Source organism: Marmota flaviventris, chromosome 17 (genome assembly GCF_047511675.1).
Source record: "Marmota flaviventris isolate mMarFla1 chromosome 17, mMarFla1.hap1, whole genome shotgun sequence".
NCBI classification, from domain to species: domain Eukaryota; kingdom Metazoa; phylum Chordata; class Mammalia; order Rodentia; family Sciuridae; genus Marmota; species Marmota flaviventris.
Window position 1 is genome coordinate 60,233,373 of NC_092514.1, and position 25,847 is coordinate 60,259,219.

Here is a 25,847-nt window from a genome sequence, read left to right on the forward strand (position 1 = left end):
TGATTTTGTCATTTTTTAGTGCTGAGTAATACTCCATTGTGTATAAATGCCACATTTTTTTAATCCATTCATCTATTGAAGGGCATCTAAGTTGGTTCCCCAGTCTAGCTATTGTGAATTGTGCTGCTATGAACATCAAAGTAGCAGTATCCCTATAATACGCTCTTTTAAGGTCTTCAGGGAATAGTCCGAGAAGGGCAATAGCTGGGCCAAATGGTGGTTCCATTCCCAGCTTTTCCAGGAATCTCCATACTGCTTTCCAAATTGGCCGCACCAATTTGCAGTCCCACTAGCAATGTACAAGTGTACCCTTTTCTCCCACATCCTCGCCAGCACTTGTTGTTGTTTGACTTCATAATGGCTGCCAACCTTACTGGAGTGAGATGGTATCTTAGGGTGGTTTTGATTTGCATTTCTCTGACTGCTAGAGATGGTGAGCATTTTTTCATGTACTTGTTGATTGATTGTATATCCTCCTCTGAGAAGTGTCTGTTCAGGTCCTTGGCCCATTTGTTGATTGGGTTATTTGTTTTCTTATTGCTTAATTTTTTGAGTTCTTTGTATACTCTGGATATTAGGGCTCTATCTGAAGTGTGAGGAGTAAAGATTTGTTCCCAGGATGTAGGCTCCCTATTTACCTCTCTTATTGTTTCTCTTGCTGAGAAAAAACTTTTTAGTTTGAGTAAGTCCCATTTGTTGATTCTTGTTTTTAACTCTTGTGCTATGAGTGTCCTATTAAGGACTAATTCCCCCCCCCCTTTTTTTTTTAAAGAGAGAGAGAGAGAGAGAATTTAAATATTTATTTTTTAGTTTTCGGCGGACACAACATCTTTGTTTGTATGTGGTGCTGAGGATCGAACCCGGGCCGCACGCATGCCAGGCGAGCGCGCTACCGCTTAAGCCACATCCCCAGCCCCATAATTCCCCCTTTTTAAAGCAATTCTTTTTTAATATTTTTTAAGTTGTTGATGGATCTTTATTTAATTTATTTATATGCAATTCTAAGAATCAAATTCAGGACCTCAGACATGCTAGGCAAGTGCTCTACCACTGAGCTACAACCCCAGCCCCTTTTAAAAGCAATTTTAAAAGATGTTATTGTTTTAAGAAATAAAGTGAAGAAAAAAATAAGCTAACAAATGGAACAAGAAATAAAAAAATAAATAAAATAAAATACTATAGTGTCCCAAGATCAAGAGGGAAGAATCCAAATGACAAATTAATTGGCAGTGCCAAATTATGCAATATTTAAATAAAATTAGAGCCAGGTGCAATGGTTCATGCCTGTAATCCCAGTGGCTCCAGAGGCTGAGGCAGGAGGATTGCAAATTCAAAGCCAGCCTCAACAATCTAGTGATACCCTAAACAACTTAGTGAGACCCCATCTCAAAACAAAAAATAAAATAGGCTAGGAATGTGGCTCAGTGGTTAAGCACCTCTGGGTTCAATCACTGGTACACATACATACATACCAAAAAAAAAAAGGGATATAATTGGTGGAATATAGATTTTCTTAATGATTTTTTGGTTTTTGTTTTCATTTTGAGTCAGGATGTTCCTTAGTATGGTCTTCAACTCCTGGGCTCAAATGATTCTCCTGCCTCAGCCTCTCAAGTCATCGTTACCACAGGTGCAAGCCACTGCACTTGGCTCTTAGGGACTTTTAAGTACTCTTGTAGCAGAGAAGAAGCCACCTTTTCAGATGAACTATAGAAATTTCAGGACCGAATTGCAGGCAATTGACTACAGCAGCTGTGGTAGACGATAAAGACTGAACAGAAGAGAAAACAGAGTGATCCAAATTGAGCAGACAGGAGGGTAAAACACATGAAGACTTGAAGTTTTAGCTGGCATGGTGACAGTCGCCTGTAAATCCAGAGACTGGGAGGTTGAGCCAGGAGGATAGTAAATTCATCAAGATCCTGTCTCAAAATAAGAAAAGGAGGGCTGGGGTGGTAGGTATGTTGGTAGAGCGTTTGCCTTTGTACGAGGCACTGGGTTCAATCCTTAGCACCACAGTAAAAACAAATAAAATAAAGGTATTATGTCTGTCTACAACTAAATATATATTTAAAAAAAGAAAGAAGGAAAGAAGGGGGTTTTGTAGCTCAGTGAAAAAGCACCTCTGAATTCAATCACCAGTTCTTAAAAAAAAAAAAAAAGACTGGAGTTTGTGGATCCCCTGCCAGTGCTGGGGACTAAATCCAGGGGCTCTCTACGACTGAGCTGCAACTCCAGCCCTTTCTTTTTAAAAAATATTTATTTTGGGGGGGGCTGGGAATGTGGCTCAAGTGGTACGCGCTTGCCTGGCATGCGTAAGGCCCTGGGTTCGATTCTCAGCACCACATAAAAATAAAAAAAAAAATAAAATAAAGATATTGTGTCTACCTAAAACTAAAAAAAATAATAAAAATATTTTTAAAAAATATTTATTTTTTTAGTTATAGGTGGACACAATACCTTTATTTATTTTTATGTGGTGCTAAGGATTGAACCCAGTGCCTCACACGTGCTAGGTAAGCGCTCTACCTCTAAGCCACAACCCAGCCCCCTCCAGCCCTTTCTTTTATATATTTTTTTTATTTTTTGGTACCAAAAATTGAGCCCAGGAGCCGGGCACGGTGGTGCATGCCTATAATCCCAGAGGCTCAGGAGGCTGAGGTGGAAGGATAATGAATTCAAAGCCAGCCTGAGCAAAAGCAAGGCACTAAGCAACTCAGTGAGACCCTGTCTCTTAATAAAATACAAAACAGGGCTGGGGATGTGGCTCAGTGGTCAAGTGCCCTAAGTGCAATCCCCAGTACCAATAAATAAATAAATAAATAAATTTTATTTTTTTTTTCCAGTTTTCGGCAGACACAACATCGTTGTTTGTATGTGGTGCTGAGGATCGAACCCGGGCCGCACGCATGCCAGGTGAGCACGCTACCGCTTGAGCCACATCCCCAGCCCCTATATATGTATATATTTTAATGGTACAGGGGATTGAACCTCTGCTTAACCTCTGAGCCACATCTCCAGTCATTTTTTTGTATTTTATTTAGAGACAGAGTTTGAACTTGCCATTCTCTTACCTCAGCCTCCCAAACTGCTGGGATCATGCCCTGCTATCCTCAGCCCTTTATTTAATTTTTTTTTTTTTGTACTGGGGATTGAATCTAGGGGTGCTTTACCACTGAGCTATATTCCCAGTCCTTTTTAGTTTTGAAACAAGTACTCACTAAATTGCTGAGGATGGCCTTGAACTTGCAATACTCCTGCCTCAGGTTCCTGAGTTGCTGGGATTATAGGCCTATGCCACTGTGCCTGGCTTATGTTTTTGTTTTTAGGGTAAAAAGAATATGTGCATATAGAGAAAAGCTTTTTTTTTTTTTTCCCATCAGTACTGGTGATTGAATGCAAAGGTGGCACATGTTAGCCAAGCACTTTACCATTGATCTACTTTCCCAGCCCAAGACAAGAAAAGGTTTGATGTCGTTTCTGCTAACATGTTTCCTTGATATTTTCTGTTAACCTGAATTACTGCTTCCCTGACACTTAAACTCCCACCCCATAGCAAATGCACTATTGGGTCCCTTGGCCAGCATGAAATTACGCTTAAATTAGCACTTTTTGATCATTTTCTGGCATAGAAAAGTTGCCCAATATATTAAGGCTTAAAGAGAAGATGAAAGAATTTTTTGTTTTGTTTTGTTTATTTTGTTGCTGTTTTTTAAATTTTATTTTAGTTATTGATGGATTTTTATTTTATTTATTGATATGCGGTGCTGAGAATCGAACCCAGTGCACACATGCTAGGCAAGCATTCTACCACTGAGCCACGACCCCAGCCCATGAAAGAATTTTTGAGAAAGAGAAATATACAAATAGTATAGGCACCTTTTGGATATAGCAGAGAGACAAGAATAGTGCCTATACCGCTGGCAAGAAAACACGTCACTGCTGTTTGTGGCAGCTGGGAGCCAGCTGCTGAGGATTGGTCTTGGTTTTTCTGATGTGAGGACCCATCATCCATCCCAACTTCCCAACTGTTTATTACTAACAAAACACACCGTCTCCCTGGGAGCTCTCCCAGAACAGATCCAAAACTAACTGGAACATATCACACTTTTTACTGATTCCCTTAAATGTAAACCAATAAGTATGAGATAAGACTAAGGGAGAACAAGATAAAAGGAGATGAGCGAGGCCTGGCACTTTCATACCCAATGTTTTTACTGATGTTGGGGAGGTGTCTTCCTTTACACCTGGAGACCCTCCCCCACCCTGGGAACCCTTCCCCACTCCCTTAGGAGTAGTGACCACCTTCCCTAACATTCCACATTGCATTAGAAACTACCTATGTTTCCCTTGCTACACTGTGAGCTTTTCAACGGAAGGGACTGGGCTTCATTCATCCTTATTGAGTCCCTAGCCAGGAGCTGGCTCACGGCAAGTAATCACACTTTATTAAACAAATGCCTGGATGGAAGATTATGATAGAGCACTGTGAGATTCTAGCTGCTGATGCAGTTGCATCCTGATGAGGTTTTTTTTTTTTTGTGTGTGTGTGTGTTTGTTTTTTTCCCTGGGCCAAAGGAGTTTGCTTTTAACCTCACTATGCCATAATTTAAGGACTCTTTCTCAGTGGCAGAAAGTACACAATGAAACAGTGTGCCTCTCAGCAAATAGAGTGAGCAATGGAAAATTGGAGCAAAGGATCAACCCTGAATGCAAGCAATGGCATGCTAACTGCAATTAATTACAAATAAAGAGAAACTGCTTGTTTTCAATGAAATGGCGTGAAATGCTCTGGAAAGGATTATTGTGTTTCATGTCGGTCTGCACTAGTAAACCTAGTGCAGGAGGAGGCTCAGGATGCCCCCTGTTGGATTTAGCTGATATTTGGTAAGAAGAGGTATAGTGAGAGAAAGATGGATGCTGACATTTCTTCAACATAGCTAAGCAAGGGTAGGGCCCTTTCACCAAAAAAAAAAAAAAAAAAATGTTGTTAAGGAGGCATTAAATGAGTCAAAGGTATAGTCATTAGACTATCCCTGGAACATAGCTTGACTCATCCACAATACTGACCTTCCTTTTTGAAGAACTAGAATAGAAATGCTTTCCTGACAGGAGAGCCAGAATGGTATGAACTTAATAACTTTTAGCAAGCATGTAAACACACAAACACACACACACAGAATCAACCACTAAAATACCTCTTTGGGGGCTGGGGTTGTGGCTCAGTAGTAGAGTGCTTGCCTAGCATGTGTGAGGTACTGGGTTCTATCCTGAGCATCACATAAAAATAAATAAAATAAAGGCATAAAGAAAAGTTTAAAAAATACCTCCCCACACCAGGGAGGTTTCACTTGTAATCTGTGAATGTCCATTTATAGGAAACCAGTTAAATAACTATAGTACATCCATCCATTGGAAAACAGGCAATTCTACATGGAATAATCTCTAATATATATTAATAGCTAAGATATTATGAGTAACTGAAAAAAAAAATGAAGAAATTTTCTGTAAAAGATTCCACAAGAAAATGGTGACAATGGTTTCCTAGGAAGGAAATAAACAAGTTGCTGGAGTGGGAGTAGAAATAAAACTTCACGATGTATTTCTTCCTGTCCTATATGCAATCGTATCTTGCAAATCACCTGTCAAATAATCTAATCAGTATAGGAACATTAGGAAGGTTCAATAAAGCCCTCTGCTGTCACTCTTTCCTCAAAGTTTTATCAGTCCACAATAGAAGGAATTTAAATTGTGATAATACATTTCTCTTAAAAAATTTTTTTTGAGAACAAAATAACAAGATCAATTAGAGTAATAGAAAGAAAGCAGAGCTCCCAAAAGAAAAGGGGTCCCTCAAACCGAGGGATACCCCATTTCTCTTAAATTCTTAAACAAATGGGTACTATGACAGTTCTGGCAGCCATCTAGTCATATAATACATAATTATTTTATACCACCTCACTGTACTTGAACTTCAAATGAGAAAGCCACTTGTTGCTGAGGAAACAATTGTTAAGTGTTGGGGAAAGTATTTTACTCAGTAGTTTTTTAAATACTATCCCAGACACAGAGCTCCTTTCTGGGATTGGGGTGTTCTTTGACTAGATTGATGACCCCTAGGGTCCCCACAAAGCAGTTTTTCACTCTTCCTAATGATAATGGATGCCAGGCTAGGAGTGACCTTTTGCTGAGTCCATTATCCATCCAGCTGGAGAAACCCAAGCCTGGTTTCCTAAGCAGGGAAAAGGTTTTCAGCATTTCTGTGGAAAAGGGAGCTGAAGCCATTCCAGGGATTCAGTGTGACCACGCTGTGCTGAAGGGCCAAAAGCAGCAGGAGGGCAGCCTCTATCTGGACCTCTTTGCTAAGGACCTTTCTTGGGCCTGTTTAGAACTACCTGCTCCATTCTCCCAGCATGGATGAAACTAGGCTTCAGGTATTCCTCAGGCCAGCAGGTTGAGGGGAGTGGCCATGGTTGCCAGTTTCCCAGTCCTAATAAAGGATTCAGAGTGCTAAGGCATAAAGAACAAAGGAGCAGGAGTCTAGAGACCAGGGTTCAAGGGCTAATGCCAAGGATGGAGGTATGGCTCAGTGATAGAGTGCTTCCCTAGCATCCTTAAAGCCCTGTTCCATTCTCCAGACCACACAAACATACACTCACTCTCTCACACACACCCCAAACAAACAACAACAAAACACCTCTACCAAGTGCTAATGCAAACTTGCAAGAGATCTCTACTAAGGCACCTCTCTTCTCTTGGCTCTCTTTTTTCCTATCGAATGGGAGGTGGGATTAGATTATCACTCCCAATTATTTACCGGGTCTCTGGGATCTAGAGAAATCAATAGACTTCTAGATCTTGCTCTCTGAGGTTGGTGTCTGCTAGATCTCTGGCAGAAAGGGACATAGGGAAAGGTGATTTTGGTGAGAGGTAAAAGGCTTTAAAAGACTTTCCTGTTTTATTGCTCTCTGTGTGTGTATGTTTTCCTGGGAATCAAATCCAGGGCCTTACACATGCTAGGCAAGTGCTCCATCGCTAAGCTATACCTCTAGTCTTTTATTGTCCATCTTAATCCTATACTACTAGGACAATTCTAAGAATCTAGGGGAGTTCTGCAGAACTTCCCTACTATGGAGACCTTATTTCTCTCTTCCCTCTTTTTGAAAAGGCAAGGATCCTTTCACTCTTAAAAATTAGGTACAGGCGCTGGGGTTGTGGCTCAGTGGTAGAACGATCGCCTAGCATGTGTAAGGCCCTGGGTGAGGCACTGGGTTCGATTTTCAGCACCACATATAAATAAATAAAAATAAAATAAAGGTCTATCGACAACTAAATATATATAAACTAGGATTGGGGTTGTGGTTCAGCGGTTGAGCGCTCGCCCAGCACCGGCGAGGCCCTGGATTTGATCCTCCGCACCACATAAAAATAAATAAATTAATTAAAGATATTTTATCCAACTACAACTAAAAAATAAAAATTTAAAAATTAATAAACATACGCATATAAACTAGCCACAGGAAAACACAGTAGTATGTGTATACATAACTCCAGGATCTCAGGGTCCACCTGACTTCCAGCTCTAGATCTCAAAAGTGTGAAGTGGATATTTGCTGTTGAGGTGGGGGGAAAAAAAAAAAGCCAGAGGAAAAGTAGAGCACACTCTCAGGACCTGATTCTTTTCTCCAGCTCACATTCACATTCCTCCGCCCCAGTCCCGCTCCCGCCGCCTCTGTTGCCAGCGGGGGCCCTAGTCTCCCGCTCCAACTATTCCAACCATCCTGGGCAGGGTGGGGCACTTGGCTCTTGGGTCCCCCTCCGCCATCCCCCCTCCCCACATCGGTCTCCCCTTCTGCCCCGTCCCTCCCTTTCTGGGGTGGGGCCAGCCAATGGGCGACTCCAGGGTTTGGCCTGCAAGCGGGCAGTGCGCGGATCCCCCGCCCCACAGTTCTGGCCGTGGTCCCGGTGCGCACGGACGTGGCTCGAGTTTCCCCTGCTCTCCACTCTCGTTCTCTTTCCCCTCTCCGGCTCTTCCTTCTCTCCCGCTCTCCCGCTGCAGCTTGACCCGGCCGGCACCTCACGGCTCCTGGTAGCCATGGAGGACATCACGCTCCAGATCGTCGAGCGGCCGTTTTCCAGTTTCCCCGACGCCTCCGAGGCCGCGGAGCCCTCATCCGTAGGGGCGCCGGCAACTGAGGAGCGGTCGGGAGCCGGCTCTGAAGAGCTGATCAAGTCAGACCAGGTGAACGGCGTACTGGTGCTGAGCCTTCTGGACAAAATCATCGGTGCGGTCGACCAGATCCAGCTGACCCAAGCCCAGCTGGAGGAGCGGCAGGCGGAGATGGAAGGCGCGGTGCAGAGCATCCAGGGTGAGCTGAGCAAGTTGGGTAAGGCACATGCCACCACGAGTAACACTGTGAGCAAGTTGCTGGAGAAGGTGCGCAAGGTCAGCGTCAACGTGAAGACGGTGCGCGGCAGCCTGGAGCGCCAGGCCGGCCAGATTAAGAAGCTGGAGGTCAACGAGGCCGAACTGCTGCGGCGCCGCAACTTTAAAGTCATGATCTACCAGGTGAGCCCGCGAGGCGGACCGCGCCCAGAACTTCCCCACCCAGCCCATGTCTCCGGTCCTAGGTTTGGGGTAGGGAGACCGGTACGCGGCGCGGCTCTGCAGCCAGCCTGATCCCGGAGCTCAGGAGATCCACCCTTCTTCCGGCGATCCCGGCTGGTGGGGGGAGGGGTGCAAACTCTTAGGGCGCTCTGAGGGGCGCGCTCTGCACCCAGTGCCTCCCTTCCAGGCCCCTCCCTCTGGGCTCCAACTTGCAGCGGAAATGTTTGAGGGCCGGACTCCGGAACGCCGTCCCTGGCAGAGTGCTCCCAACTGACTCTGTCAAACGTCATCCTACTTGGGGAAAGTTGCGGGGAACGTCAGGGGTCCCTGGCGGCCGTTGGGGCCCCGCTGTAAGTGGACACTGGTGGCGGGGCCCGGGTCTAGGGCCTCCGGCGCTGCGGGCCCGATATAGCGGGTGATTCAGGGCTCAGGCACGCACCGGCAGGGGCTGCGCCAGGCGAGGGATGCAGCCGCCAGCCCCCCTCACAGTTCCCCGCGCCCCCGCATCAGCTTCCGCTGCCCACTCCACCCTGATCCACTCACTACGATCTGCTCCTAGCTCCAGACACTTTTCAGGGCCTTGGGGACACCCTAGCCTGAGGCATGCGGGCGCCCTTGGCCTCCTGAAAACAAGTGGGGCGGGGTTGAGTGGGCGTTTGGAGTGCTAGAGGGGCTGATGGTGGCGGCGGGTGGACTGACCCTCCACCCGCCTCCGCAGAGTCCTTGGGTCTGGGCGCGATGAATCACCCCGCACGCCTGTGGGGGCTGCAGCTAGGAGCGGCAGAAGAGCGGGCGGGAGGTGCCCTCTTGTTGCTTCCTTTACATTTCTCTCCATTCCTCCTTCCTGGGTATAAATGTAGTTTTTGCATCATAATCCCAAATAAAACTGGGGATCTCAGTGTTGCCGCTCCTTTCCATGCCCTCTCCCCAACCCCATTAGAGGTGAGTCTGAGCTAAGGACTTTTAGATCTTGGGCTGGCAGGAATGTGCCCAGGCAGGAGTCCCACAGCCTGGTGGATGCTCCTACCCCAAGCAGTCAGGATCATGGAGGCTGTAGGGGTTAGTTTATGCTCTCTCTTCCCCCATTCTTTTTCTGACCAAGAGAAATGAAAAGGAAGGCTAGAGGGGAGGTGAAGGCCTTGGCTTTGTCTCTCTAGGGACAATTAGATATGCAGACTGGGAGTAGATTTGAGGAGAACAGAGAAACTGAGATGGTATGCCAGCATCTCTCTGAGGATGTGGTGGTGGGACAGAAGCAAACATGGCACTGGTCCCCTTCCACTGGCTCTCTTAAGAGCATTTTCTTGGCTTTTTTCCCCCCTTTTGTAGTGGGGATTGAACTCAGGGGTACCAGACTACTGAACCACATCCTCAGCCCTATTTTGTATTTTATTTAGAGACAGGGTCTTGCTGAGTTGCTTAGCACCTCGCTTTTGCTGAGGCTGGCTTTGAGCTTTGAATTCGGGATCCTCCTGTCTCAGCCTCCCAAGCCACTGGGATTACAGTCGTGTGGGCTTTTTTTGGCTTTTGAAAAGTGTTGCTCCTCCAGTTACAGGATTGTCTGGTAGAAAAGTGTTTTCCTAGAACTATTGCCACTTAATCTAACTGCTTGGGGGCAGTGGGGTGGGGAGGGGGTTGTGAGGGTTCTTTTTTGTTGTTGTTTTGAGACCTGACTAGCCCTGGGTGGCATCTAGGAAAGGGGAACAAGGGGTCTGGGGCAGAAAACCAGCTAAATTGCTGAGTCTGGCTTTGAACTTGTGATCCCCTTGCCTCAGCCTCCAAGGTTGCTGGGATTACAGGCATGTGCCACCACACCCAGCCAGCTTTATCTTTTCTCCAGAGCCTAGTATGGTAGAGAGTTGCCATGAAGAGCTTGGATGGGTGACATTCTGACTCCAAATGTCCCAGACTGTGGAATCTGGGAAAGTTCTATGCTAAAGATGGAGAGTCTGAGAGAAAAAGACAGGTATGGAGGTATAGAAGGAGGAAGACTTCTGTACAGAAGCCAGGGGCCTCCCTTGAAATGCTCTTCCTGGCATTTAGCATGATCCATGATAGTGTGTGTGTGTGTGTGGGGGGGGGGTTTCCTGTCACAGTGTGGCTTTGACTGCATCTGTATTAAGCCAGGACCAGTGGAGGCAAAGATTTGAGGCAGAACTTGGGTTGTTGGCTTAGGTTGAGCCCCAAACCCACATGGATAACTAAGAACAAAATGTTCCCAACCCTGGGAGAAGCTCTGAGGTGTGGAAAAAATTCCAGGAACAGGGGTGGGTCTCCGGATGTAAAATTTCTCTGAGCTATGGCAAGGCTGTCCCAGGTGGGGGTGAAGGGGTGGGGCCTCCACTGATGGAGGAAAGCCGAGGTCTCTCCTCCCAGGTCTGTGGAGGTCTGTGGCCTGAGAAGAGAATGTAGTAAAAATAGTTGTGTGTCTTGGCAGACCTAATAGGGAAGGCTGGGGGCAGCAGTGTTTATGGGAAAGTCAGGCTGAGGAGATATGATTGCTTGGGTGGCCAGGCAAGGAGAGAGAAAGATTTGGAAAAGCAGCTCCTCTGATGGTGTGGGTTTTTTGGAGTGGGTGTAAGGAGGAGAGACTATATTTCCCATGGCAGATGTGGGAAGTGATGATGTGGCAGTGGGGGCTGGGCAGAGGAGTGCACCAAAGGATAGGAACCGCCCAGTTGTGAGATCAGGACATCTGGCCGCCCACACCCCATTTTCAGGGAGGAAAGGAGGGAATCCCTTGTGCATCCACAACCAAACTCAGCAGTTTGGCATCCCATCCTATCTGGTGACATTTAGCTAGGCCACAGTTAATGAATGAGAGAAGGGAATTGTACTCATAACAGAAGTTAGTGGACTGAGGGCTGCTTGGAGGATCAGGCCAGGGTATGCATATCGAGGCCGTTGCTCTAGAACACCATGCATCCTGGGTGAAGCTGTGATTGTTACAGAGCAATGATTTGGATTTTCTTTTTTCCTTGAAGTACTGGAGATTGAACCCAGGGGTGCTTTACCAGCAAGCTGCATCACCATCTCCAGCCCTTTTTATTTTGAGTTATGTTCTCCCTAAATTGCTGAGACTGGCCTCCAGTTTGCAATCCTCCTGCCTCAGCTTCCCATGTTTCAGGGATTACAGGTTTGTACCATTGCTCCCAGAATCATGTTCTGTTTTCAGACAAGTTCTCACTAAATTGTCCCGGCATTTACATAAGGATCAAACTTTGCTCCTTTTGCCTTTTGCCTCCCTAGTCCCTGGGATTACAAACTTGTACCACTGCACCCAGCTGGATAATTTTTCGAGTTACTTTAGAATTCAGAAAGGAGATAGAATGAAGATAAATGTTTTCTGGATTTTTTTTTTTTTTTGTACCAGGGATTTAACCCAGGAGTGCCCCAGCCCTTTATTTATTTTAAATATTTATTTATTATTATTTTTTTTAGTTTTCAACGGACACAACATCTTTGCTTGTATGTGGTGCTGAGGATCGAACCCGGGCCGCACACATGTCAGGCGAGCGCGCTACCGCTTGAGCCACACCCCCAGCCCCCTTTATTTTTTATTTAGAGACAGGGTCTCACTAGGTTGCTTACAGCCTTGATAAATTCCTGAGGCTGGCTTGGAATTTGTAATCCTCCTGTCTCAGCCTCCCGAGCCTCTGGGATTACAGGGAAGCTCCACCACTCCTGCCACCATGCCCTGCCACCATGCCCGGCTTCAAACCTGCTCTGAATTCTTTGGGATAGGGCTGGGAAGCATTTAAGGAATTATTTGGCTCATGGGCACTAAACGGGAGGCCAGCAGCACAAGACTGTAATCAGAGCAGATGGGGAGGCTGAGACAGGAGAACCGCAAGTTCAAAGCCAGCCTTAGCAATTTGAGGAGTCCCTAAGCAATTTAGCAAGACCCTGTCTCAAAATAAAAAATGAAAAGGGCTAGGGATGTAGCTTAATAGTAAAGTGCCCTGGGTTCAATTCCCAGTACCCCCCCAAAAACAAAACAAAACAAAAAAACGGAAAGACACACATTTGCTAAAAGGAAAAGTAGTGAGGACAGCAGACTGGAATGAGGGCTTCCTAGCCTCTGACCCCCAAATCCTAACCTGATCTTTAACTCCTTCCTTCCTGGGTTCAAGGTAAATTGAGGCTACCTTGCTCTAGAAGAACCCCAAATCTTTGTCCAGAAATGCTCCCAGCTTGGGGCTCTGGTCCCTTTCACCCTCTAAGCCTAGCAACCCTGGGGGAGTGTGGCTGCTGCCCCTGTCCTCCAAAAGGCTGAGTTTGGGTGGTAGTTGTTGTTGCTTTGGTCGCTGAGCCCAAATCAGGAAGAGTATTTTGGGGGTATGAAGAAAATCTCAGCAGCCTGCTCTTCCCTTCATTCAAGTAAAATAAAGGTCAAAGTAAAAAAGGTGAGGTGGTGGCATATATTGGACAAAGAATAGCAAGAGGGGAGGGGATTTATTGCTAAGCAACAGCCTTGCAGATGAGCCGCGGTGTGTGCTGTTTTTTGGAACCATACCATTGTGAATATTTCATCATTCTGTCATTATGGACCTTTTGTCATCTCCTTCATTGTGGAGCTTGGGAAGCTGGAGCCCCAAAAGGGGAAGTCACTTGCCTATTGTCTCTCGAGTGATTAGAGAGTTGAAACTGGGACTAGAACCCAAGTATATTCTTCCTCCGCTACATTCACTGCTCCCACCCGCTCCTCCTGTTCCTGGGCTCTGCACCAGAAACCAGGGTGGAGGGTGGCCCTGGCCTAGGGTTGGTTCTGCATCCTTTATTCTCTGAGAGCGAGAGTTCTGCTGTCCCCACACCAGAATTGCTGTGTGGATGTGTGGATGAGCACAATGCTAGGCAGCCTACAACACTGGTGGCTCTTAGCTGCTCAGCTTTCATGAGTACTGAATTAAGAGCAAGGTGTCACCTGGTCCAATGCCAGTGGAAGGGAAAGGGGGAAGGGTCTAAGGATTGAGCTTCTGCCCAAACATGGGTATCCCCTGGCATGGACTGTGTATTTGCCTAGGTGAGGGCCATTGTATCTCCCTCTCTCTTTAGCCTTCCTACCACTCCCACCTCTTCCCTTCACCCCACAGGACAGGTTGGGACCTGCTGCTTTGGGTTTTTGTGACTATAGGCCTTACTGAACACTGCTATTGTGTGGATCTGGTAGTGTCACCAACTGTCTCTCTCTCATAACTTCTGATTGCCCAAAGCAAGAGTGACAGTTCAGCTCACTTCCAGGAGGGAGAATTGGAAGCTGTTGCTGCCACGTCCCAGGACATAGGCCCACCTGCTTGCACGGTCATAGCTTGGTTTTGATCCTGATTTCTCTGTGCATTTTGGTGTCTCATTTTTCAAACGCTGGGTAGAGGGAGAAGGGTGGCATGGGAGATAGGAGGTGGGGATGTGGCCAAAAGGAAGTCGCCAGGATGTCCCTCTTCCATGCCCATCCCTCTTTTTGTTCCTGGGCGGCACCCAGTATCCACCCTGCCTCTGGGAGTAACAAGAGCTGATTTAGCTACGCCTGCCTCTGGGGACAGAGAAGTGTGGACCTTCTCTTTTACTCCTCTAAACCTCCCCTTTAAAGTCTACCAATGGGCCTGTCTTAGAAAATTTCATGCCCAGTAGCCTCTTTGACCCTACCACTTTGGCCCCGCAGTAGCCATGATTATCCCACAGCTGTGGCTCCATAAAGGGAGAAGTTGGGAGCCCTAGGATGGAAGGGGGAGGAAGAAGTTTCTGTTTAAACTGTTTATTAATTCATGGGCTTGGATTTGTCGCACCCCTTTCATCCCGGGGCCCTCTTGATGAAGCATTTCAAATGTGGTTTCTTTCCACCCTGATAATTTGTGCCTCCTCCTGCCCCAACTCTGCATGCCACAGAGGACTCCGCACCCATCCCAAGTCCCATTTAAACCCCTTTTCCTCATCTTAGCCCAAGAAGAAGCCGATTGCACCCTCTGAGCTGGCCACACCCAAGATCGTGCCTTTTGACCTTCTGCCTGAGACTGAGCCCTTTGACCTGAAGCCTGAGACAGTACCTGAGCTCCCAGACTTTGAGCAGACACCTAGGACGCTGCCCTATTACCCAGAGCCTGGGCCTCGGCCCATCCCAGAGGAGCCGACAGCTGGTGGGGGTATTTAGGGTCTCCTGGTCCACTGGGGCCTGTGGTCTGGGGTGTCTCTCCAGGCTGTCTGCTCACCGGTCATGGTCAGTGCCAACCCTTCCAAGTTACTGTCCCCTTTGTGGTTGGGTCATAAGCACTGGGAAGACACTCTCCAGTTATGCAGAGTTCAGATGAATGTGGTGTGTGCAGGGGGGCGGTGGGAGGCAAAGGGAAGGGGCTTCCCCTTGTTCTTAGAATCTGTTTAGATTTTTTTGTCTCTTTCTTTCTTTTTTTTTTTTTTCAATGCTAGGGATAAAACCCAGGGCCTCATGCCTGCTAGACAACCACTGTACCACTGAACTATACCCCCAGCCCTGGGTTTCTGCTTAATAGCAGACATTCCCAGCACTAGGCTGCCCAAAGGCTGCCTTGCATGAAACTGTGCATGGCTTCTGATCCTCTCTTCCCTTCCCCCTGCCACCGCCTCCTCAGGGACAGGCCAGTTTGGCACAAAACTTCTTTAGAGGGGGCCCTCATGAGGCCCAGGCCTGGGGTTTCTTCTATGCCTTCTCCACCCCCACCCTGTAGCTGAGGAAAATATTTACACTTATTTTTTCCAGTTTTTTTTTTTTTAAAACGTTTTGCAAAGAGATCCCTTATGTTTGCTAGATCCTGTGTTGGGTGGGGCACCCAAAAGCTGCCAACTCGGAGAAGAGGCAGAAGAGGGACATTTTAACTGGCTCTGGCTTGGATCCTCTGCTGCCCTATATCACACAGTTTCTCAACTTATTTTTTTTTTTTTCATGATTATCTCCCTAAGGGGTCGTTTTACATACTTTCCCCCTTAATTTCCATCTCCTCCATGACATTTTTTTTTTTAATATATGGCACTGGGGATTAAACCCAGGGCCTCACAAATAACAGACAAGGGCTTTAACATTGAGCTACGTCATCATCCCTTTTAAATTTTTATTAATTATTATTTTGTTACTAGAGATTGAACCACTGAGCTTTTTATTTTTATTTATCCCCAGCCCTTTTTATTTTTATTTTTTTATTTTGAGACAGGGACTCATTAAATGCTGAGGCTGGACTTGAACTCAAGATCCTTCTGCCTCAGCCTTCAGAGTTGCTGGAATTACAGCATACCCCACTGTGCCCAGCTCCTCCATGGATTTTTTAATTAAAAAAATTTTTTTAGTTGTTAATGAACTTTCTCTTATTTATATGTGGTGCTAAGAATTTAATTGAGTGACTCACATGCTAGGCAAGTGCTCCACCACTGTGCTACCACCCCAGCCCCATCCTCCATGAAATTTTAATGCAATGAATATACCATATGTCTGTTTGTGTACAGTGGGCTCTTTGCAGCACCGCAAACAATTGTGCTATCTAAGTCTCCCCTACTGCCAAGAATCAATTTGCACCCTCCTAGGGGCAATATTACCTCTGTCTGAGAATACAGACAGATGGAAGGACCCTTCCGCATTTGATGTCTATCATCTCCCTATCTTGGCAACCTAAAGGGGAGGTCTTGGAGTTTTTTTGTTTTGTTTTGTTTTTAGGATTTTTTTTAATTTAATTTTTTTTTAAGTTTTTAGTTGTTGATAGACCTTTCTTTTATTTATTTATATGTGGTGCTGAGGATTGAACCCAGTGACACTGTCCCTTCTTCCTAACAAATGTAAGTTGCTTGGCCAAGGGCCAGGTATACAGTAGGTGCTCACGTACATTATAATTTTATAAAGATCTTCTTAAGCCATAAGATTGTAAGTTTCTATGGGGGGTTTAGTGGTGGTGGAAAAGACTGGGAACCTCCTTGGGTCTTCTCTATATCCATTATGGACTCATGCCTTCTGAGCTGTGTGTGCTTGCCAGGGGTTAGGGGAAGTTGTGCATGCTTTTGTTCAGACGTGGTCATTAAAGGTACCTCTGGAAACCAAGCCTGTTGGGAGTGGTGGTTTTGTTTAATAAAAATGGGAAAACAGAACAAGCAGAGCTGGCTGGCCTTGCCACCCCTGAGGCCCCTCCATTGGCTTAGGAGCTCTGCCAGGGAAGTAGGGGTGGGACAAAGGTGCCTGGCCTGTGTACCCAGGCTTGGGGGAGGTGCTTTTGGATTGTGTTGATGGTCGTTGTAGCAACAGACCAACTGGGTGGGCCTAAGACTGCACTCTAAGGTTGTGAGTCATCAGGGAAACTTGACTTGGAAAAGGGAGAAAAGATAAACCCATTAATGGAGGGGAAAAGTTAGTGGTAGTATATGCTCCCCAGGGCCAGCCTACTGGACATTGTCCAGGGATTCAGGTCAAGTTGTTTCTTCCCATCTCCTGACCCTCCACCAACAAGGCAGCTCCTCTTAGGAAGCCCACAATGAGTAAGGTTATGATTCCCCCAAATCCATGAATAAAGCCCCCTCATAGGGATTCTCCCCGTTATTGCAGTTTGAAGCCTTTCACTGAACAGTACTCCACTGGGAAGATGGGATTGACTAGGGGGAGCCTATAGCTCTCTCCTTGGCACTTGTTTCCAAGTTCAACTGGCAAAGACTTTATCTAGAAAGCCAGAGGCCAAGAAAATCAGCCTGCTTAGGACCTTTAGGGGTTAGGGTGGAGCAGTGGGGAGAAGTGGGGGGGTGGTGGGGGGGTGCAGGAGACAATATGGATTTGTTTCCCAGCAGCTGGGACTGTTTCCTGACTATTCCCTGCTGTTGTCCTTAATCCCTCCCAGCACATCCACATTGTTTCAGCTTAGTGAAAGGAGGGGCTCTCCTCCACTGCGGTGGGATGTGGGTGGGTTTTTAGTCCTGGAGATTGTGAAGAAGAGATCAGAGCTGAAAATGTTTTGATCTTGGGGCTACAGGAACATTCTGGGTGGAAATGGGCAAGGTGGATGGAAGCAGATACTTTAGGTCTTAGTCCTAAATATGATGTGTAAGCTCTTCCTAGTGACATACATCCTGATATAAGTCTCCAGTAGCAGGTTAGGAGAAGGTGACTGCAGGAGACCCCAAAGGGTACAACTGAAATCAGAAGGAATGCAGACAGAGATTGGGACCTCCCTGCTCAGAACCAGAAGAGGACCCCTTCAGTGCCTCAGTGAATAAGAGGCAGAGTGATCAGAATGCCCTAGAGATACAGGGATTGGCAGATGCCTGGGATAGCACTAAGCCACCCATGGCAGGTGGAGACTACAAATCCCAGCATGCCCTGTGTCCAGGTCACCTTGCCTGCTGGGAGGTGTAGTAGGATAACAGAACTGGAGGTGGCTTGGTGCCCAGCAGAGCTGGTATCCAGTTGGGAGAAGAGGTGGAGTCAGCATTCCCTCTTTGTCCCTGCTAATGCTATTGACAGGGAGGGAAGGAAGTTGGGAGGAGGTGTTCCTAGTTTCAGTATAAACCAGGAAACTCTGGGGGTGGGGGGAAATGTGGATTGGAGGGAAGAGGAAGGGGGGGGGGGACAAATTTCTGTAGCAGGTGGTGCAAGAGATTCCAAATAGCCTATATATAATGTGTATGTGTTCTCTACAAAAGGGGGTCAGTTCATGTTACCTCATCTTCTCAGGAGATGAGATTTTCTTACAACTTTAGGAAATTATCTCACAAAACCGTTAGGAAAAACTATGTCTTACCAAGCTTGGTGGCATGGTGCACACCAGTAATCACAGCTACTCAGAAGCTTGAGAAGGAAGGATTGCAAATTTGAGGCCAGCCCGGGCAACTTATTGAGACACTGTCTTAAAATAAAAAAGGGCTGGGGATGTAGCTTAGTGGTAGAGTGCCCCTGAGTTCAATACCCGGTATCAAAAAAAAAAAAAAGAAACAACATCTCTCATTTCTTTTCCTTTTTTATTTTTTTAAATGTTTATTTATTTTTATGCGGTGTTGAGGATCAAACCCAGTGCCTCACACGTGCCAGGCAAGCACTAAGCCACAACCCCCAGCCCTAACATCTCTCATTTCTTTGTTTGAAGTACCTGTGGAGAGTCTGGGCTAAATAAGAGCTCCTGTTTACATTCTGGATGGTCCTCTTTCCCTTTCTGTGCTCAGTGTCCTCTCCTTTTTGGTGGTGCTGGTGGTAGTGGTGGTGGTGGTGGGTTGGGGGGTGATGCCTAAGTGTTGATCCAGAATCAGGATCTTGGAAAATATTCTTAGAATGGAAAAACAGGTAGTGCTAGGTATTCCACGGGGAAGAGAAAAAGCCAAGGGCTGGCTTAGCCCCAGCATCATGAGCAATCTGGAACTACCATCCTACCCCTGATTCTTTGAGCTCAGACCTCTCGGGTAAGCAAGAATAGTTAAAGCAGTCCCTTGCCTGGATCATGGGGCAAGCCTGAAATCCCAGCTACTCAGGACACTGAGGGAGACAGAAAGTTCAAGGCCAGCCTGAGAAACTTAGGGAGACCCTGTGTCAAAATTAAAAAATTACAGGGCTGAGGTTATGGCTCAGCTGTAGAGTGCTCGCCTCGCACTTGCAAGGGGCCTGGGTTCAATCCTCAGCACCACATATAAAAAAATAAAGCTATATATATTTATATTATATATATATATATATATATATATATATATATATATATATATACACACACACATATATATATATAAAACACTTATCAAAAAATAAATGAAAAAATAAAAAATTTTATATATATAAAAATAAAGCTATATATATTTTATATATAAACACTTATCAAAAAATAAATGAAAAAATAAAAAAAATTTATATATATATAAAAATAAAGCTATATATATATATATATATATATATATATATATATATATATATATAAACACTTATCAAAAAATAAATGAAAAAAAAAATTTACAAAGGGCTATGTAGAAGTAGCTCAGTGGTAGAGCACCCCGAGTTCAATCCCACTAATGAAGAAAACAAAAGAAAAAAAGCAAACCCTCCCTCCCATGACAAATCAGGGAAGTCAGAAGAAATGTCAAGGCTAGGGTAAAAACATGTCCTTGGCTTCCAGCCAGCGTCTTCCTCTTTCCTCCATCATGGGAGATGGATGATGACCACTGGTGGAGCTCAACAGTATGAGGGGGTCAAGGGAGGAGGGACGGGAAGGGGCAAGCTCTCCTTCCCCAAGGCTGGTTCTGAAATGGTTCAATTCGAGGAAACTCACTCCCTTAACTTTTATCTTCAAGCTACCCTACTTGGGGGCCGCGTGAGACAGGCTGTGAGCTCATCCTCCATCCCTATCAACCTAAAGAGACTCTCGCAACCCCGCTTGCTGTATGGCCTCATTTGGGCAGTGTGTGACTTAGAGCACTAGAGGGCGCTCTGTCACTTCTTAAGTTAGAGCGCTCGGGCAGGGTGGAGGGCAGCAGAGATATTCAAGGTGTAATTGTAATGCAGGTCGATTTCTGACCAGAAGCTCTGTTCCGTCTTTGTGCAGTCTGTATTATGACAATTCATTCGATGTGCCCAGCTCTGTGCCAGGTACTAGGGATACAAAGGTGACTAAATCAGACCGATTTCACGGCTACATAGGTCTCTCTCCTCTCTCCGATTGCCACCGTCTCACCTCCAGTTAGCCCAAGGTTCCCCCAGTCCTCACCCTGCCTTCTCCCTTGGCCCCACTCTCATCTCCCCTTTCCTCTCCCCCTAGGATGAAGTGAAACTGCCGGCCAAACTGAGTGTCAGCAAGTCGCTGAAAGAGTCCGAAGCGCTGCCAGAGAAGGAGGGCGATGAGCTGGGAGAAGGAGAGCGGCCCGAGGAGGACACGGCAGCAGTTGAGCTGTCCTCGGATGAGGCGGTGGAGGTAGAGGAGGTCATTGAAGAGTCGCGTGCTGAGCGCATCAAGCGCAGCGGCCTGCGTCGTGTGGATGACTTCAAGAAGGCCTTCTCCAAGGAGAAGATGGAGAAGACCAAGGTGCGCACCCGTGAGAACCTGGAGAAGACCCGTCTCAAGACCAAGGAGAACCTGGAGAAGACTCGGCACACGCTGGAGAAGCGCATGAACAAGCTGGGCACGCGCCTGGTCCCAGCCGAGCGACGCGAGAAGCTCAAGACCTCTCGCGACAAGCTGCGCAAGTCCTTCACACCTGACCACGTGGTTTACGCGCGCTCCAAGACCGCGGTGTACAAGGTGCCGCCCTTCACCTTCCACGTCAAGAAGATCCGAGAGGGCGAGGTGGAGGTGCTGAAGGCCACTGAGATGGTGGAGGTGGGCCCGGACGACGAGGAGGTCGGCGCTGAGCGAGGTGAGGCCACCGACCTGCTTCGTGGGAGCAGCCCCGATGTGCACACGCTGCTGGAGATCACCGAGGAGTCGGATGCAGTGCTGGTGGACAAGAGCGACAGCGACTGAGCGGGACGCGAGACCGGCGCCTCGCCCTGCCGCTCCCCACCCCTGATACCACCCCACTCCTTTCCCTTTTCAAACTTTCTCTTTCGCATTCTCTCTCAGCCCTGACCTGGTTGAGATTTTTCTAAGTTGAAAACACCTCCTCTTGAGGAACACCCCTCCAAGTCACAGCTGTTAGACTGGAGGGGGAGGCAGCCCCCACCATGGACACCCCCAATTTGGACGTAGTCTAAATGGAAATGGGAAGAAAAGTGATCTGTGCCCTGTTTGTCCAATTTAGGGGATTCTAGAGGAAATTGCTAATTCCATGGTTGGGCCCCATGGGGGGGGGCTGCCTGCCCCTCCACACAGCACCCACTCCCAGCTGCATCATTCCTGCTCACTAAGCTCTTCCCCTTCCTTCTTATCCTCAACCCCAGAGGCTCCAAAACCACAGTTACCAAGAGGAAAGCTCGAGCCCTAAAGAGGACCTTTGCCCACACGGGAGGTCTCCTCCCAGAAGACCTGAGGGTGTTTGGGGGAGGACCCTCAGGAGTGAGGAAGAAAGGCAGAGTGAGCCTTGACCTTGGATAAGGGTCCAGCACAGGCTGTATCCACAAAGAGCCCCAACAAGGAAGCCTGGAAGCAAGCAGAACCTGGGGCAGGAGGGCTGTGGAGATATGGAGAGCACACAGCCGAGGGGGAGGAGCACGCTTACTTGTCTATGCATCCGCTCGCAGGAGCACATGGCTATGGCTTTGGGAAGGAGAAGGGAAAACTAGGAGAAGATGGAATGGGTGAAAAGAGAAGTGGCCTCATTAGCGTCATGAGAAAACAGGACACGAATCCCATATTACTGGGGTTTTCAGGATAGCAGGACTATTTTCAGGAGCTGGAAGGGGGACAGTGTGAGAAAAAGGTGATCCAAAGAGGAGAGAGGTATGTTTTGCCTGATCCCTTAACTAGGGTCTGGGTGCTACCCTCAGAGGAAGCCTAGTTCTTTTTTTTTTTTTTTTTTTGGAAGCCTAGTTCTTAAAGCAGAGAAGATTCAGGTCCCAGAAGGGGGCAGCAGCAGGCTGTGGAGAGCTGGGAGTTAGGCCGGAAGTCAGGCTGAAAATAGCCAGGTGCTAATGGCCAGGCCTGGAACAGAGAGCCAGAGGTGGAAGCCCGGGAGCACAGTGTAGAGTAGCCAGCCCCAGCCCCTTCCTGAACCTTCTACAGGAGACCCCTCCCTAGAGCTGCAGAACTCTCCCAGACCTTGCTGGGTTCCTTGCCTTTAGGGGTGCCTTTCCTAAAACCTTGGAGACAAGGGAGTGCAGCTTCCAATCTGAGGCCTGATTTCTGTAGTGCATTGCCTAGGTATCAGCAGCTTCAGTTCTTCTATTCCTTTCCAGAAGCAAGGACAACTCCTCCCCATAAGTCGAAGCCCCAAGGAAGGGCAGGAGGCTTCCCTTCTTTTCCCCCAACCTCCACCACCCCCTCCTTATCTTCCCAGCTTTGCTTTTTAGAATTTCAGCTAATTGTTTTAAGGGGTGGGGGGTGGGGAGTCTGGGAACACAAACCTTTTATATAATACAAAGCTTTGCTTCCCCCCCCAACCCCCCACCTTTTCCTTTTCTTGGTTCCCTTCTCTCCTCTGAATGGTTGGAGACACATCAGCTGAGGGAGGATGGGGATTGTGGGACAAGGTCCCTTGGTGCTGATGAAATGAAGGGGTCTGAGTTGTGGGCAGATGCAGTTTCTCATGGGCTCTGGGGAGCCCCTCATGTTGCTGTGTCCTGGTGAGCAGCCCGACCAATAAACCTGCTTTTCTAAAATGATTTGTGCTAGGTTGTGTTCTCCAAGGCAGTTGCTTGGGATGAACTAAAGAGAACAGAAGGGAGCCAAACAGGGAAGGCTGGAGAGAGAAATGGAGGAAGAGCTGGGGTTTTTTTTTTCAGTTTTCGGTGGACACAACATCTTTATTTTTATGTGGTGCTAGGGATCGAACCCAGCGCCCGGCTCATGCCAGGCGAGTGCATTACAGTTTGAGCCACATCCCCAGCCCAGAAGGACTGTTGATACAAACTTGCCTAGATTGTGTTGGGGGAAGGCACAGAATAACAATAGCCAGTATATTGAGTTGTTGTTATTATTATTATTATTTGGTACTGGGGTTTGAACACCCGCACTTTACCACTGAGTCACATCTCGAGCCCTTTTTAGTTTTTATTTTGAGACAAAGTCTCACTAAGTTGCTTAGGGCCTTGCAAAGTTGAGGCTGGCCTCAAACTGGCAATCCTCTTGCCTTGGCCTCCTTAGTCTCTGGAATTGCAGTCATGAGCCACCATACCCAGCTGTTTGGGGCCTTTAGACTCTGCCAAGACTGGTTCTAAGCACTTTGGCATGGACTTGCTTATTTAATCAGACTATACTCCTATGAGGTAGAGTCTATCATTATTATCTCCATTTGGAAGAAGAGGAAAGAGTGACTTGTCTAAGGTCACAGAGCTGGCAAGTGGCAGAGCTGGGATTCAAAGACAAGCAGCTTGGCTCCACAGTCTGTTTGAGGGTTACAGTCTATAACCCAAAATTTTTTGGAGTCATTCCCAGTCATCAGGGTGTTCATCCTCAGACATGCCCCCTCTTCCCAGTCTGAGCTTCTCACAAAAACTGCCCTAGAATCCAGTCTGGAGGAGGCATCCTGAGGAGGGGGACATTGGAAGATCTGCCTCAAGGGGCTTGATATCAGAGGAAAGGACATCAGTGGATCCACACAGCATATTTCATTCTCCCCACACCCCTGGGGTGGGCACCTTTTCCTGTATGGCAGCCTCTCTTCCCTGTGAGCAGGTTGCCTACAGGTAATGAATTTCCTAGAGCAGTGGACTCCAATCATCATGTGGTTGGGTGTGCATCAGAATCACCTGAGGAAGGGCGTCCCTGACAAAAAAATAATGTCATCTCCTAGACTGTACCCCAGCCTCCTGCCATTACCTCAAACAGGACGAATATTCCTCATGACCATACACCTCCAGGAGAGTACAGAGTTTTGACTTCTCACCAAAGGAAATGGACACTGATGCCGAAAATTCAGAGCCTGGGAGTCAGTAAACTTCCTGCTGCCAGGAGAGACACACTAAGGATCCTTATACTGGAACCTAGACAAGCAGCTGTGAAAAGCAGGGAATGATGGGAGGACTCCAGGGGCACAGTAATGCTTTCCCCTGGGCCCAAGCCATCACCTGGATTCTCCCCACAGGCTTCTTCCATGAGCTACTCCCCACACCCAGTCTATTTGCCACTGATTCAATATCCATGAGTCACTTTGTTCTACTGTCTTTGTTACCAATTTCAGAGACAAAGTGGGTGCTTTCTCCCTCCCAGAATCATGGGACCAATAACAAAATTGAGCAGTGATCATGTAGTGAAGGAAAATTTATTCTTGAATAGAGAATAAGAAAAAAATGAAAGAAATAACTCTCAGATTGGCTTCCACCTGAACAAAGGATGAGGGTCCCTATGAGCCCGACATGGTGGTGCACACCTGTAATCCCAGCAACTTGGAAGGCTGAGGCAGGAAGATTCCAAGTTAAAGTCTAGCCTGGGCAATTTAGCAAGGTCCTGTCTCAAAATAGAAAGGACTGAGAATTAGTTTACTGGTAAGGCACTCCTGAGTTCAGTCCTCAGCACCCAAAGCTAAACAAACGAAATGGTTAGCAAAAAAAGATTGCATCTCAGGATTAAGGTATTTTTGCCTGGTGATGTCCTCACCCAGTTCTATTATGGCTACCACTTTGTTAAGAATGGTCCTTATTCCTTGAACAGCCATTTTCCTGGGGACCCTGACACCCTGTGGCCTGCCTTCTTTATTTCCCAGTGCTGGTTGCTGCTCCAGAACCCCTAGACGAAATTCTAGTGTCTGAGGCAGGGATCCTAGTGGCAGGCACTGGGGAAACAGTCAACTGGCTGCCAGTAGGAGTTGATAGATATTCCAAGGCCCACACCCACACAGGGTCTTCCACCGACCAATCCACCCTTCATTAGCATTATTTCCAGGGTTACAATCAGACAATAAAGTAGAGGTATTGTCTCCCAAATGATCCTGGGACCTGTGGAAGTCCCTCTATACCTGGGACCTATGGAAGTTCCTTTACAGCTTCAAGTCAAGTTATCAGGTCTCTAAGATCTTCTAAGTCCAAGGTAACTCTCCTTTTTTTTTTTTTTTAAATATTTAATTATTTATTTATTTGGCGGACACAACATCTTTGTTTGTATGTGGTGCTGAGGATTGAACTTGGGCCACACGCATGCCAGGCTAGCGTGCTACCGCTTGAGCCATATCCCCAGCCCCAAGGTAACTCTCCTTGGTCCAGGAAAAGACAACAGCAGCCCTCTTGGACTAGTTGAGTTTCTCATCTGCTCTCACCTGAAGCATGTCAACTGACTTTAGATTCCCTTTCCAATGTATTCCCCACCTTACTGCCAGAGATATGCACCAACAGTCCCCACATACAGTGGTTTGAATTTATGACTGTTCAAATTTAAGATAGTAAAACAATATGCCCTCAATAGAACCTGTACTTTGAATTTTAATCTTTTCACAGGTTACCTGTATGTAATCTAATACTCTCAAGCAAAGGAAAACAACTGATACTATACAGTGTACTTACACAGTGTATTGTATTCAGTAAATTACATAAGATATTGAGCATTATTATAAAACAGGCATTGTATTGTGCTAGATGATTTCATTCCACTGCAGGCTAACGCAAATGTTCTAAACACATTTAAGGCAGGCTATTCAGTGGGCTGGGTATATGAAATGTATTTTTGACTTATTTTCAATTTGTGAT

General features: G+C 46.9%; 1 protein-coding gene across 1 annotated transcript; it reads left to right on the forward strand.

Moving 5' to 3' along the window:
• The first annotated feature begins 7,916 nt into the window (after positions 1 to 7,916).
• Positions 7,917 to 22,832, forward strand: Cavin1 (caveolae associated protein 1). The gene is made up of 2 exons (XM_027947267.2): positions 7,917 to 8,569; positions 20,335 to 22,832. Exons 1-2 carry the CDS (start codon positions 8,096 to 8,098, stop codon positions 21,034 to 21,036), a joined length of 1,176 nt encoding a protein of 391 aa, XP_027803068.1. The 5' UTR covers positions 7,917 to 8,095; the 3' UTR covers positions 21,037 to 22,832.
• Positions 22,833 to 25,847: the final 3,015 nt, after the last annotated feature.

Excerpts from the sequence above, each read along its gene's own strand:
- Cavin1 (XM_027947267.2), top strand. The coding sequence starts at position 8,096 with ATGGAGGACATCACGCTCCAGATCGTCGAGCGGCCGTTTTCCAGTTTC. Across the intron at positions 8,570-20,334 it reads TTAAAGTCATGATCTACCAG|GATGAAGTGAAACTGCCGGC; the intron begins GTGAGCCCGCGA and ends CTCTCCCCCTAG.